This window comes from Neodiprion pinetum, chromosome 3 (assembly GCF_021155775.2).
Source record: "Neodiprion pinetum isolate iyNeoPine1 chromosome 3, iyNeoPine1.2, whole genome shotgun sequence".
In the NCBI taxonomy this organism is placed as follows: Eukaryota; Metazoa; Arthropoda; class Insecta; order Hymenoptera; family Diprionidae; genus Neodiprion; species Neodiprion pinetum.
The window spans coordinates 7,239,523-7,255,486 of NC_060234.1; the positions used below are offsets into that span (position 1 = coordinate 7,239,523).

At 39.1% G+C, this 15,964-nt stretch overlaps 1 protein-coding gene across 2 annotated transcripts in view; it reads right to left on the reverse strand.

Annotated features, from left to right (window-relative positions):
* Positions 1–6,552: 6,552 nt before the first annotated feature.
* LOC124214687 (zwei Ig domain protein zig-8-like) overlaps positions 6,553–15,964 on the reverse strand; it is a 46,203-nt gene continuing 36,791 nt past the window's right edge. Inside the window, exons 4-6 of one of the 2 annotated variants that reach the window (XM_046617236.2) lie at positions 10,286–10,413; positions 9,718–9,886; positions 6,553–7,667 (exon numbers count right to left, since the gene is read on the reverse strand). In XM_046617236.2, coding sequence (XP_046473192.1) covers positions 7,579–7,667; positions 9,718–9,886; positions 10,286–10,413 — 386 coding nt within the window. In that variant the 3' untranslated portion in view covers positions 6,553–7,578. Of the gene's footprint in view, positions 7,671–9,717; positions 9,887–10,285; positions 10,414–15,964 lie in introns of both variants that reach the window. The other variant, XM_046617234.2, reaches the window with a different exon arrangement.

Consider the following 15,964-nt stretch of genomic DNA (forward strand, 5'->3'; position numbering starts at 1 on the left):
CGCAATTCCCATCTGTACAGGTTTTTTTTTTTTTTCGTTTTTTTTTCACACGGAAGTGCGAGGCTAAAAGTTACGATTTTAAAAAAGCGTCAAAAGTTACTGGGAAAAATGTTTGCTATTCTTTTTACTGTTTACTAATACGTTGTCGAATTCATTTTATTTTTGATCTTTACGCTTATTCATGATTAATTCCCATACGTTTTTCATACACGGTGAGCCGGAAAAAGGAATTTCTTAGCCCTTGAATTGTTTCTGCCTTGGGGATGAGTTGTTCCTAATAAATAAGGATTCGTTTCAAAATTAATATTTTCTATTACCGATCAAGTAACACGCATGAGTTTTGTTCAGTTGAATTATCGAAAGATACGTTCAAACATATTTTCTTTACAAGAAAAAAACATAAATAAATCAATAAATGAAAAAAAACAAACAAACAACACAATCAATTGTTAGGCAATAATCTTCGCCAATTACTAAGTCATCAAGGATAAAAATTCTGTTTTCCAATATTTATATTGACAAGATCAATCATAAATCGTCATCGATCCTAAACCTATTTTAAATCACCAGCTTTTTAGGACAAGTATGAAAAATTGCACGAAATCGTTACACTACTCGTCAGAATTACAACTTGACTAAACATACAATGTCTTGTTTGTATGTTTTGTAAATTTTTTACGAACCGAGTTCTTGCACAGCAAACGTTGAATCCGCCTTTCTTCAAGATATCATTTTCCGTTTATCCATTAAAATAAGCAAATAAGCGCAATTTTATTATGTTCTTGAATGTTTATCGATTCGCAAATACGAAACAACAAGGGACACCAACGTCAGAGCAGACCGAAATATAACGGTACAAAAATATTTACCAATACACAACCGACAACAAAGTACGCTATTGTTTTCTCTTTTTGTCTAGGAGTTTCAATTGTCGGAAAAACTTAGTCCCAAAATTTCGAGCCTCTGTCGTCCCTGCATAAATTTCAGAAGATTATCGATTCGTTGATTATATCTCATATACAAAATTTTTCCTTCAAAGTTTGTTGAAGTAAATTTTACACAAGATTGAAAAATTCTCGCGGAATTAGCATTTAACTCTGGTTTGTTTTAAAGATGAAAATTATCTGCCACAGAAATTTTTATCGTCGGTATTAAATTTTCAGCAGACGAAACAAAACCATACCATAAAAATAAGAAACAACAATTTTTGTCGAAATCAAAATGATGTAAATCAATGAATGGCGCACGAAAATTAATTTATACTTGATGCGAATTTTTTCTAACTCGCTATAACAAAATTCAACGGTCATTTATTTATTATTAGATTGATTTGATTTGAGATGGCGGTGTGCGGAATGAGAAATAGAGCCCAAGATTAAAACTCAATCCGGAAGCTGCATGTTTGCGCTGCACTTTTCACCTTATCTGGATATCCAAACAAGCCCGTAAGAGCCTGTTTCAAAGAAGTTACATATTAGAGATCAACGAGAAACTCAAATATTTATCTCTACCTCGCCCTCCAGGGATTCCTAGCTTTTGCCGGAAGCGAAGCTCATGCTGCCAAGCCAAGCAAGATTTCGCTACAAGCTATTTCAACAGGCTGTGCTCTTACAGTCGCCATTGAGAATTCATGTTGATCGGTGCTCTCCGAGAGCAATCATTCGCTTCTATGGGCTTATTCCGTGACCTTTTCACGCGAGTGGAAAAATCGTTTTTCCGGCCAAGCTCGTGAGAATTAAAAAAGTCAGCATTGCCGAAGGTTTGACGATTCACCGTACCGTATATTTTTGGTTTTTTGATGATTTTCCGAATAGCCCGAACGCGGTAAAACGAGAGAAAAAAGTAACCAGGAAAATATGGAGTGAGAACATTTTCAGGAAGTGACCAGGCGAGTGCGAATTTCTTTGGAAACTCTTTTGTACAGCCGCCGCTGAGACTGCGAAACCGAAAACTTTTTAAAGCTGATCGGTGCCGAGGATTTTTATTTTATTCATGACTCTCGATCTTGTCAATATCGAGAATCGCGTTGGAGGTAAACTTTGTCAGACACGATTTACACAAGTTTTACCGTCAACAACTTCTTACCCCGAAGTTTGCAAGCTCGAGTCTCTACTACTTGAAGTCGGCCAGCACCCGATCTCCAATAACGAATAGAAATATCTGGTCTACCTTTTTTACCAATACTCGAACGAAACTTCGCCCCAAAAGAGTCGATTGCACGATTCTAATCTCGCAGCAGACTTCTTTGACAATATCCTGCGAATTTCCCCGTTCGTTTACATTTGCCATTTCGTTACCTCCGTCGACTCGAAACCCGTTCGGTTCACGAAAATTTCACTCATAAGGTCACGTAGTACTCTTACCCTTACCGACCGAGCAAACTCCACCTTTTTTTTTCCTATATCAAATAAGCAGCCGAACGGCAAAGATTGAAATTTCGACGGTGAATCATTCTTTCGTAGAGGAATTCAGGAAAGTTACTAATATTCCAAAAACCGGGGCGCTCTTTGGCTTCTGAAATGCGGGAAATTAGGGAATAGGAAACACGTGTCAAAAAGCATGATATACGAGGATATGAGTAACTTTTCTGAATTCCGCTGCAAAAGAGCGACGCGATGTCGAAATTTGAACTCTATCCGTTGGTGTTTTTTTTTTTTTCTTAATATATGAAGAAAAAGGGCGAGTCTGCTCGGTCGGTAAGGGTAGGAGTACTACATGCCCCTAAGCCTTCTTTACCAATGAGAGCCCGATTATTCCTGCAGTACAAGTGGCTCCGATAAATCCATAGGGCGCAAAGCTCCTCGGGGTCTCTTGAGGCGGGGTTATGATATCGCAGAATTCGTCTCCGCATCATGTAACGACTAATGATCGAGCTATTGTGTTGATCCCTGGCTGCGGATGGTTCGAATTATAATAGCATTCGATCGGTGATACATTGTTGAGGCTCAACATGCCCGGCCGATGAACGTACGGCCGTATATACTGCCAATGAATCATCTCATTTGCGTATGTATACCCAATTCCCTAATGGCAGCACCGCGACGGGACGCGTCTATTGCAAGATGTGCGCGAAATTGTCGAACCGTATGTTCCATTTATACAAATTGAACTATAACCCGCGGCGTATTCTCGTCGATTATGATTTGAAAAATAAATCAATCATTTTAACGAGTAATGAATTCCGAACTCGTTGCGGGGCTTAACAGATTTCAAAGCCTCTTTTCCACCGTCTTCCGGATTCTCAAATCTCAAACCTCAACCCTTGGGCCGACTATAAATCCCGTAAACCGAGTACGAATTCCACAGCTGACTGGAAGCAGGATTTAACAAGATTTAATGAAACTGTTTTGTGAATTCGGATGGAAATTAGGGAGGATTGATTTAGGTAAAGGGTTTGATAAAGGGGACTTCGTGTCAGTTTTAAAATATACGGCAATTGTAGAAAACTGGGATCGTGGCATGGAAGATAAATTATCCGAGACTATTGTTTTCGAATTTGGAGTAAATCGGTTGAACCGTTTTTTAAAAAATTGTCTCGGAGAGCGCAATGGCGGACGTTATTGTCAAAAACAATGCTTTCTGCGGATTAATTTTGATGTAAAAAATATGTAAACGAAGTTCGATCTGCACGCTTTGAAGTAAAACAATCCGCAATCGAATCTAGTGATCGCTCGTCGAGATATTAATTCCAAAACTTTCACTCACCTTTCCAGCTGTCTGTACATAATCGCAGGCAAATTCACATCATGGCGAATTGCAAGTCTCACCGCAAAGTCCATTAGTCCACTTTCTCCGGATTCATCTTCTATGAAAAGAGTGATTGTCAAGTCCGTGCAGTTGAAAAAGACTCGGATATGCACTTTCTTTTACTACTCGGCGGTAAGTTCCACAGCGAAGCAGTTTTCCTCTTCATCCCCTCGGAATTCTCGGAGACACGGGACGAGGAAGAGCGTGGATATAAAAGGTATAACTACACGGAGTCCCATTCAACTTTACGCTTTTACAAAGCAATTAAGACGCTTATACGGCATCGGGCATTTTCTGTACGAAGAAGCACGAATGCTTTCGCGGAAGCACGGATCCTCAGAAGCTTACAAAGCTCGCATTATAAGTGAACGGCCGAGTGATTCGATCCCACTCTTTCTCCCTCCTTCTTCCTCTCTTTCTACTTTACAGTTGTGTGCAGTACAACGATGAAAAGAAATTTTACGATCTTTTTACTTACTCCATGAAGAGAAATTTCGTCAATGGGAGAGACTAACTGTAAAGCTCGAGAAGGATTTCACCCTGATTTTCTTGGCTTCTTTCTCTGAGGATGAAAAACAGTTTTTTTTTTTTTTATCCGTACCGAACCCTTTCTTCACGTGATTCAAATTCCGAGTAGACGTAATTTGCATTTTGTACAGAATTGACGTGTTCACGGCTTGGGGACAGAATTCCGAAATACTACAAAGTCGAATGGTCGAAAACCCGAAATTTTCGAGATACCAATTTTAAAATAACAAAATTTGGATTTTCGATAAATCACCAGGTAGAATAACTGTTTTCCCGAGATTTCATTCAACCAAACGTTCTTTTATCCTTAAAAGTATGTTCAGAACAGTTAGCATTCCGAATGAACAAAGTACAGAATGTGAAGATTTCGAAAAATGAAAGTTCCGAAATTAAAAATTGAGAGCGGCTAATACTTCGAAAAGCTAAAAAACTAAAAAAAATTATTTGTCGAAAATTAAAGTTCCGAAGGAGGAAAATATCGAGCCCCAAAATGTAGATGGATCGGAGCTCGAAAGGACGAAATACCGAATCTCCTGAAAATTCGGAAAATTTGTTGATTCTGCCTCAGTAGGTGTCGGGAATTTTTTTTGGTCAGTGGTTGTTGATAAATTCAGATCCGTAAATTTGCAAAAAAAGCACGAGTCTGACATTTGAAAAGTCGAATTTTTGACTCTTCGGTATTTTGGCAATTTAATATTTTGCCCTTCGTAATCTTATCCATTCTCAAAAAAAGTGTCGGTATAAATTCATTTATAAATTTTTGCGTTCTCTATTTTCATTTTTGTAAAAAACAAGTTTTTGCATTTCTGGTCCTTCTATATTTTTAACTGTCGGCAATTTGACTTTCGGGATTTCCCTCCGTCAAATTTTTGGTCTTTCGCATTTTTGTACCCCATCCGTGTTAGCTTTATGATATTGTTCTGTACCAGGGATGGGAAAAGAGATTCTTTGAAGCAAACTGAAATTCATTTTGCCCTTCGAAATGCCGAACGATACTTTTGATGATAACCAAAAATATATGCAAGTCAGAATTTCAAAATAACTTTTATTTCACTTACCTGACGAAACATCCGTGAAACGCTGGTATTTATCCCTGAATATGGGACCATTGATTTCTTTACGTGACGAAAACGCGCTGCAATTTCCAAACCATAAGGCTAGTGTGCAAAATGGAGTCCACGAATCTGAAACTTGACGTGAACTTCTGAATTCGGAGAATCAATCCAACCTTCTTCACATTCATATTCAATAGGTATGAGTCGATGAAATTTATGCGTCTAACGTCTCTAAGCACACCCGATCCTTTCACAGAATGTATAATTATTACACAAGGAAAACTTTGTAATCGGTTTACGCTATACTTACGAACTAGAATCCACAAAGCATAGTGAACGGGTTTTTCAATATACCTGCTGAATAATATTCAGATTACTAATAATAATAATTTTATTTCACATAAAAGAAAGATGCCCGGGATCGCATCTCGCATTTTTTTGTTGTTACTATTTGGTAATTATGAAATTAACATCAAGTCTGATTCACCCTCACCTTGAAAATTTTTCGAACCTAGTAAACGGTTGCGATTATTCAGGAAGCCAATAAATTTATCGCATTACGTGAAATGTCGGTCAATATCAATATCGTTTATTTACACATTTGTGGAAAATTACATAGTTCGAGTATTTTTTAAACGAATGTATTCCGGGTGAGAGTTAGCTTCTTATATTATGATTTATAAAAAATCTGACATATTTCACTACCGTCAATAATCGGGCTAACCTTTCATCTGCATAAATGCAGATTTCGAATGCAAGTATAACACGTGTCTTGAAAGTCATGAAGTGGCAACTTCATCCGTAACTTCGTACATCAAATTTCTTAAATGTGTTCCGAAATGATATTTTATTGTTGTCAATGGAGGATCGAGCCCTCGTCAATGCCTGCACAATGTTTGCATTTAATGTTGACCAGTGAATAAATTCTACAAAGATAAGCTTTAGTGTGAATTTCGGCACGCCATTTTCACCCTCATTGTGAATCTGGGGTGGATTTGTACGGAACAATGATATCCATAGCATCGTTCTCTCTATCCTATATCACAATTTTTGATATAATATAAAATAACAAAAAGTTCAAGTAATCTCTGCAACAATAATAACATCAATTATACACTTTTGTTTTCAATAATACTTAATATCGTTACGCCGTCTTATTCGGTATTCAATTAAAATCTTTTATTTACAAAATTTACTAATTATCGTTGTTCGCTATCTACAATCAATCCTCAATTTATAGACTATCGTATTTGTGGTTGTTTTCTTTTTCTTTTTTTTTTTTTATACATATACATATATTCAGCTTTTCTAGTTTACGTATACTTATAATTCAAATTATCTTTACATTACACATGATTTGGAAGTATGAATTTGGTTCGGTAAGATTTTTCCTCGCGACTTACACCCCTGACACTCATATATTAACGTAAGAGTGCGAAATTTAATACCACTCGCTCGAAGCGATTTAAATACAATTTTACTTTATAATTTGAATCTCACACCAATCGTGGTTTTAAAATCATTCATACATAAATTTGTCTGACACACTTATCACGCAAGTAATACATCTTTGACAATTTTCCTCTATTTACATTATTCACAAAATCCTAAAGGTTCTTCGAACAATTCTCTTTTCACTGATTTATGACACTCGAACACTACGACTGTCCGTTTTTCCGTTCCGGTTGAGTTATTTGACGCTCACGGTTTCGATCACAGAACTCGCTTCATGATAAAACAATCGTTTTTGTCAAATTCACAAAGCTCACGTATAATTATAACAACATTATAAATAGTCATCTATATTTATTTGAAAGTTATATCTCCAAGTGATATGTACAGAATTGTGTATTTATTTACACAGCCGTTGATTACGGTAGAATTTGTTTATCATATTATACTCTACGCCTTACATCTTCAATTCTGAAACGTAGCCGTCTGCGTATAATGCAGCTGATCTATTTACGTTGGAATTAGCGATGTCGTGTAAAAAGATACCGAGACGGATTTTTAACGCTTGAAACATTATTGAACTCTTCACGTCGATTCGGCCATTTTCAGTTTCTGTTCTTTGATTAAACATTTTACGTAAGAGGTTAAGAAAGAGAGAAAAAAACTCACGTAGCACCTTCTTCGAACGGAAGTCAAGGAAACAGAAAATCGTTCCTCGCAGCTCCTAAATTTCGCTGACTCAAAACGAACAAGCTTGATGTCATATTTCGTTGAGTAACGTCCCTGTGGGCCGATCCTAAAATATTACCCATAGAAAAGCTACGACGGGAAGTAGAGTGGCCGCCATTTTGTCACCACTACCGTGATGCATTGCAGCTGGGTGTTCTTCTGAAACAAATAACAGGCTATAGTCGGCGTTTCGGGACCTTGAACTCGCTGAAATTTTGGAAAAAGAGAAACATATCAAAAAACTTTGTCAAAGTTTCTGTATCGTTCTACAACGAAGATATCCGGTTGACTTGCAAGGTGAACGTTAATATAAAGTTCGAATGAATTGCATCGTATGTTCGTCTGCATGTGTAACTCAGAGTAATCATTACATACGATTTGTGACATTTTTGCATTTTACCTGCCGACCAATGCACGATGCATACATTATTCATACAGCGAGCATAATAATAATGATTATTCAATGTTGTTTTATATTCGAAGTTAGCGAATTTTTGACATCGTTGCAACCGGGAAAACGTGAATACGAAAAAACCGACGAATAATTATAGAATTTGTATGATGGGGCGAATAATAGGGAAGCACGGGTATGTCAATATGTCCAAACTCGGATATGATCTATCTATTTGCATAGGTGTATAAATCGTGAATAATGCATGTATGCAAATTTGTAGATGCGCAGTTCAGACATTGTTAGTATCAGGCCTGAACACGAAGGGACGAGGGTTGTAATTGCGGGAATAACACTCAACTTTGGATTTGAATAATGGTATTACAATCACTCGGTAATTGTTCACAACTTCGAATTTTTGAAAAAGTTTCATGCACTAGAAGTATGTGAAAATAGAAAATTTCTGATCACTGACGCGAAGAATTACAGACAATTCGAAAGTGAAGTCTTCGTGTTCGTTGGAGCGTGATGAAGTGTACGAAACAACTTTTGTCCACGAAATCCGAATAGTGTTCTTGCATATAGGTTCAATTGTCACGGAAAGTTTGCTATTGTCTTCTACGCGTTTCTACAACATTCTACGATTTTCCAGCAATACTTGGATCAGTTTAAAAGAATAAGATTCTACGGTATTATTTATTCATCCGAATAAAATCAAGTTCAATATATACCCGAAAAACTTTATTAAGCCTCGTATTCCGAGTGAAGGAATTTTTTAATCTGTTCAAAATTCAATACAAGCCTTTTCTCTGATAATAAAAGAGCCTCGCGACATATATTCAAGGGCACAAACCCGTGCAAGGAGAAATATACCACATCGCCACTTCCAAGCAATTGGCCTGAATAGAACTGACTAACAGGCTCTAATAAATGCCACGAAATCAGCTCACAAATTTCCAGACGTATTCACAGAATACCACCAGTGACATCTCTTGTAACGTTCGATTAGAAATCCTGTTTGTCTTTCACTAATGAAAGCCTAAGTATAGACATAGTCTTTCACTAATGAAAGCCTAAGTATAGACATAGTCCTTCACCGAATTCGCCTACAACTAAACAAACCGAGGTACATTACGCTTGACTATCGGTCTAGATTATCGTGCCCGTAGGGTTCAGACAGATTCTCTGCATCGACTGGGAGCCAGAATACTCGCAAGACTGGTTTCTTCTCACCATAATCAAGCCTGAAACTGATACCCAGTTCTAAGAATGGATATTTGACAGGCTCATTCAGGGCATAGAACCATGACGCTTGGAACGTTGTTCAATGGGCTGTGAGTACCGTGATATGTGGATCCCATCGAGGATTTGACGTTTGCTCTAAATAGGGCGTTCACATTCGCGTTCAAATTCACAGTTACAGAGTCGGGTATGCATAAATGAGGATCGATCCACCGGGTTGTCAGTGTCATGGTCTTTTTTGTTTTAATTTTTCAAACCTGTTCGCCCCGCAATGCCATGCACGAGTTTGGATCAACGTTACAGTCAGGCTTCCTCTCGCCGAAATATTCATGTCCCGACCCGTATCCTCGGGGCTTTTATTTTCCGCGTAGTCCTCGGATCTTTGTTTGGTTAGAGTAGGTCGATAAGAATGAGTCGAGAATTATTCGAGACTGCGAGGGTTTAAGAATATCTTGAAAAAAGTGTCGGAGTTGTGAACCGATGTGTGGCGAAACGAAGCTCGGTACATCGATCAAAAGCTATCCTTCAAGTTTCGTTTCCAAAAGCTTTGCTGGGCTGTTGCGTGTCTCTTACCGTTCAGGATGTGGACCCGTACGTTCGTCGGATTTGCATTGCCAGGCGCACATGTGTAGAGACCAGAGTCGTTGAGGATAGCTTTTTGAATGAGAAGTCGACTGGAGGTCACGGGACCCTTTTCGGTCACCAGGCTGATTCCTCCCCTCGGTGAGTCGAAGTTGATGGCCTGCGAATAAAGAAGGGAACAAGACATTAGCGTAAGCTGAGCTTGGGTCATTGAGGACGGCGCAGTTGCTCCCCATCGGAGTTTTGATTTCGGGTAAAAGCTGCCGCTCAGTAAATGCAGACGGCAAAAACGTCGAGCTTGAAAGTTCTTGTTGAATTATGATTAATTCCTCTTGGGCACCGAGTGTGTGTGTGTGTATGTGTAGAAAAAGTATCGGGCTGTAGTCTGCCGTCTGCACTGCACAGTAGTCGGGTATTTTGTTCCTGTGTTTGTTTTTTGCTGAAAAATTGTCCAATCTAAAACCTCGGTAAACTTCCAACCGTTGTAAATGCGTCAAATTTATAACTCGAAGCGTATACCTGTACTGTACCGGTGAACTGTTATAAATCTATAAATTACCTCACGATTGTGGCTCCAAATCATAGTTGGCGGTGGCTCCGGAGCGAATTTAACGTGGCACGTGAGGTTAATGGTGCTTCCTTTATTTATAAAGAGATCGGGTCCTCCGACAATCTCGGTGATTGGCTCTGAAATTGGAAGAAAATAAGGTATTCGTCAGGATCTCGATTGAACCGCCAAGCCCCTTTGAGACTCGTGCCTCTGAACATTTGGTCTCTTAGTAGTTCTGCTTTCGGAACGTTTCAAGCATTTCAACGAAACAGAATCAATGCTAACCACTCTTCACTTTTTACCAGTATATAGGTACACATCTTATCTTTTTTTGCTCGTTATTCAGGCTTATATTTATATTCGACTGGTTAGAAGTTGACTCAACTGATCATGTTGACACTTATAATATAACACACAGCGTAACTGCAAAGACTTTTGGTAACTAAATGATCGTATGTTTTGATACGTTTTATAAACTCTGTACTCGCAAGGACTTGAAACGAAAAAATACATTCGGCATGAGTTTTCCTTCAGAAATCAATAAAAATGGTTCAGTTTAGCCAGAACTATTTTTGTGTAGTTCAAGTTGTGATTCAAACGTATTAACAAGTTTTTTTTTTTTTACGAATCAACGATTTAAAATGAAGAAGTATTTTCTCAGTTACGTTCTTTTATCACCGATGAACAGGCCATTCATTCAACCTGACTAATGAGCTTACAGTTAATCTGCACTACAAGGGAATTCGCGAGGGTATTTTATTATACCTATATACAACACTGCAGATATCTCGCGAAATTCCGAAAGTATTCTCTGAAAGTTCGTCCCTTGCGATGCTCAGCGGTGAATTAGGCCACCACTCTGTAGAAACTCTTTCCTTTGTTATCGGAAAATAGTTGGTCAGGTAGGTCCGTATACCGTACTCCGGATCGTGTTTGGAATGAAGAAGCGTATTCCATACCACACACTGTGTACCTCGTGAAAACCTAATACTTTACAGAGCGCCAGGCGTGAACATCTTCCGAAATCCAAACGCGTATGTTGAATTAATCTCACATCTCGAACCATTTCAGACGACAGTTCTCCATAAAATCAGATCGATATGTACGTAATTGGTAACGCAATCAAGTTTCTTTGTCACTTCTCTTGAAATATATCGGTAGAAAATTTGACGAAAGAGATGCGGATATATCCAAACCCTTGAAACTCATAGTTACATTATCGGTAATGAAGATACCTCGAAATCGTCGGAGAAAAGAGTATAACGAGGTTGAAAAAAAAACACGGTGATTTACTAGCTTTGAAAAGGATATATTGTGAAGTTTCAGGAAATTGAGTACTCAAGGGTGCATGCACAAAGTTTGGCGTCTGTTTAGACAGGTTAGCCAACTGGGTCCTGACTTGAACAACCGATACGCGCAAGTGTTTCGAGGTTATGTGGACCTGAATGCTGTTACGTTATATTTTAGCCATTTTAAACTCTTAACGCAACGTAACATCAAGACGCGTGCAAATTTTGATAGCAAACGTCTGTCCACAGATGAATCGATCAACCTGTCAAGCAGACGAAAAACTTGGTGCGAATTAGTCGAACCTACCAATGAAATTACACGATTTGGCTCATGCGCATTTGAGTGTTCCATTTCCTCAGTCTGTGACGATAACTTTTTGCACCTTTAAGATTAGCAAGAGCTGAAAAGCTTCTGTGTTTCCAAGCTCGCGTTCTAATCCAGGCATCAAGATGCTGATGGCAATTAATCTTGACTTGTTCCGGGGGAAAATGCTCAACCCCAGTGTTAATGCGGGAGTGATTTGCGCCTCGGATGTGCGACGGTTAAGCAGCATCCTCGAGGCGTTAGAGGATCTGGAGCGTGAGCCGGACCATAGATAGTGAGACGCATGCAGTAAAGACCGAGATATAGACGTAGAATATGGGGTGCCGCAGAGGGATATGCCGGGGAACGGCTTGCAGGAAGGGCGTATACCACGCTTCGGGGGTACCCAAGAGGATGTCATTAGCCACGGACGTACGAGCGTCTATAACACAGCGTCGCGGGTACTTATATACGTCACAGCAAAGTAAGCCGGCGGCGGCGCTGCTGCTGCATGTGTTACTGCAGGAGAGTGTAACTGGGAACTATGAGGGGCATATGTTACGCGCCATATCGCCAGAGTCGGGGGGGTGAAAGCCAGTGGTTCCTTCCTTCGTTCGCGGCTTCGCCTTGCGCCCGCCCAGCCATCGCTGGGATGAGCATTCCTCGGTCGATAATAACCTTCCGTTCGCGCCATTACCGATCGAAATTAATTACGGCGAAATGCGCTCCCGGGTACGATTCTCCTCGCGCTGGGTCTTCTACCCTATCTAGTCCGGCGTATATACCTAACTCCTATTGCAATAGCCCGCTGCCTCTCCTATAAAGGGACTCGAGGAAACTGCTGAACAAGAGTCGTTACCGCAAAGGACTCCGGTAAAGTAGGTACCCCGCCTCTAATATACAATGCTGTACTGCCGGATATGCCCGGCACCCCAGAAAAGACAATGATTAAACAGGCGAGGTTTCGTGTATATATATATAATCCTCAGATCTTATACGATCTCTGCCGTCCAATGTCGCGGTAAATAATATTCACGCCGGATGCTCGATTGATACACATCGGAGGTGATGGACATGGTAAATGGGATGATCTTCGTGGAGGAAAATGACTAGTCACGTCGTTCACACAACATTCATTCATAGAAAAGTGCAATTTATCGCTGAATGTGGTAATTCCAATTGATTTCTGTGTAAAAAAAATTCTGAAAATTTTTTTCGTTGTAGCAAAATATTCGATACATTCCCATGATCTTACACATTTTCGCTTCCATAACTCAATGTTTCAATGCAAGATTGCTTACATGTGAACATGATAACTTACATGATTGGAGTATGGGTGAGATTCTGAAATTAGATCGAGCCGATTATTGTCACATTAATTGTTCGGTTTTTTGTTTAAACAACGGGTCGGACGGGAATTTCCTGTTCACCAGTGCAAAGCGACTATATCAATTTCTTTATCTTGAATAAACTGACCGAAAACGATCTTGGCCGTTTGCCAACATGAGAAACTAGTCGGCACCGTATTGAGCCAGTGTGGCCTTAATTTAAAGCCCGAGCTTCAACAGTGACCTACTAGCTGAAGGAATTCCTGATTTTAAATGCTTAATGTATTGCGCTCTGAACATTCTCAATTTATAGCGATCTTAGATTTTATATCAGATCGCGAATTTCGGGTTGTCAGGAATTTTTAAAAATTCGTACAAAAAGTAGCACTGATTGTGATACATTAACCGACACGTTTTTTTAGCAACTGCTCAGAACCTATCATATTTTTCAAACGAAACTGCCAATCATTGAGGAAGTGTTTTTCACTTGAAATAATCCTTTCGCAAATGTAATGTTTTTTTTTTTCAAAAATTGAAAGTTTTGACACGAACGAGTATAAAATCTGAGAACAGTTTTTGAATCTCGTCACTCTCGTGAAAATAAAATAATCTAGGTGACTTGGACGGTATTAATAAGATCGGGACCGCAAAAAACTTGCTATACTTATCGAATTCATGCTGAATAGATAACTTTTGCCCACCTCGGATCTAGAAGATTTCTAGTTTCTACATTATCACAGATAATCAAAATACTTTGATTACTCTGTTGTTTAAGGGAGTCGAATAGTAGTAAATACAGTAAATCTTCACGTAACCATGGTATACTTTAATTTCTTTATACATTTTTCAATAATTTAGAATTCTGAATTCCCAAAACGTGTAGCGCTTGCAATGACTCAGCCAATTTAGGTGAATATAAAGCAAGAAATAATCCGTATTAATTAATGAATCAGGCGGATGCCTCATGGAACTGCTGAAACTTTGGGCAGTTACTTGCGGACTTGAAAATTTTTAGAGTTTAAACTTTGAATAGTAATGAATAAATAACCATCGTCACCTGTGACAGAATCGTGTATAATGTAAGAGAAAAAAAATAAATAAAAATAAATAAAAAATCACGGCTTGGCTCTCATATCTGTAACGGTTTAAATTTTTGGTCAACTGAAAAACTGTCTCTCATTTGATTGAAATTTCTTGAATACTGGTATTTCTGTTCATATTAATTCCTGGAGCTGGCAAAGTGATATATTATATAAGAATTCCGGGCTTTTAACGTTATAATCAATATGCCAACGGATATTACACATTCAATACTGTCAATTTTCCATTTTTCAGCCATTCAGGCCACAGCATCAGCTCGGATTTTAATTACATAAGTCATGTCTCGAGACAGAATTTTATGTTCTATATAATTCAAAATGAACATTATAATTGCGCGCATTGGTTAACCAGAAGGTAAATATATACTGTAGCACTTTTATCGAGGTGTAACAAAAAACAGATTCATAAAGAATCTGTTACCATAACGAAATCGAAGCACCTTGAATCGCGTCAAGTTTCCCACAAACGAACTATCAAAAGTTTAAGAGTGGACGTTTTGGGGACGCTCAAAGAATTATGAAATTTACCATAATTTCTTCAACCGCATACGTACTGCACGTACATCGTTGCTGAACATGCAGAGGGCAAAGACAGCACAGATTCTGTGAGCAAACCCGGGGCAAGAAAGCGAGAGACACCAGAAGCGAAGGTTCGACAAGGTTTCTTGTGCGCAGCTTCATTAGCCATGGGGTAATTGGCATCAGTCGTGACTCGCGTTAACAAAACAACCCACGATCTTTGATGTCGTTGTAATTTGCCTCGGCGTCTCGATCGACCAGATTGATCTATGGACTGGCAAATTTCGTATTCCGCTTGCTCTCATCCTGTGGTCATGGTACCCTCTGACCTGATGGACCGAGTCCTTGATAAAGGACCTTACCTCGACCCCAGTCACGTTTTCACGTTTCTCAACACTTGCGAGGTGGGACACATTTTCGTGTTCATACCAAGGTTCTGGATTGACATGTCATGAGTGTGACTGTGATGCAGTGACAATGAGTACAATAACATCAAAGCATGTTCCAGGTGGGGCTGAACATGAATATGAAAAGATGCATGCACTTTATATTTGGGTGCGTGAATTCATCGCGGTTCGTTCATTTGGCAAGGTCAAAATTAAACAAAAAGCTTCGCTCTATGTGTCCTAAAGTTGGATCTACTATTAATGTCCGTTTGTGTAGTTTTGGTCGCCAAAAAGGTAAGCATCGACTATAAATTTTTCGAAACCTCCACAATTAACAGTATTCCAGGAAAAATTCATATTTGTATCCTGTAGCCATGTGCAGTTTTCGTAGATTGTTCACCGTGACTACTAAGCCATGAAATATTTAAACACATCACGTTGATTTTTGACGTAGAACGTAAATAGCCATGGATGACCACGGAGTGGGCGAGTAGCAAAGTCATGTTTTGGCTACATGGAATCCCCCCGTGAGTTGATCGATGACGATCAGAGATATGTTCGAAACGATGTATACGGCCGACATTGTTTTGGCATTAATGCTACATGATTCACATGCGCCAACACGGGAATTGTGATACCCCAGATAATTCTACCGCAGGCGATGGCAAACACCCTCCGATAGTACGAACGGGCAGCATCGCAGTATAGCCAGCTAGCTGAAATCCATATCATCTTCATCGAAGGGCGAAGGTAGTATCGTTA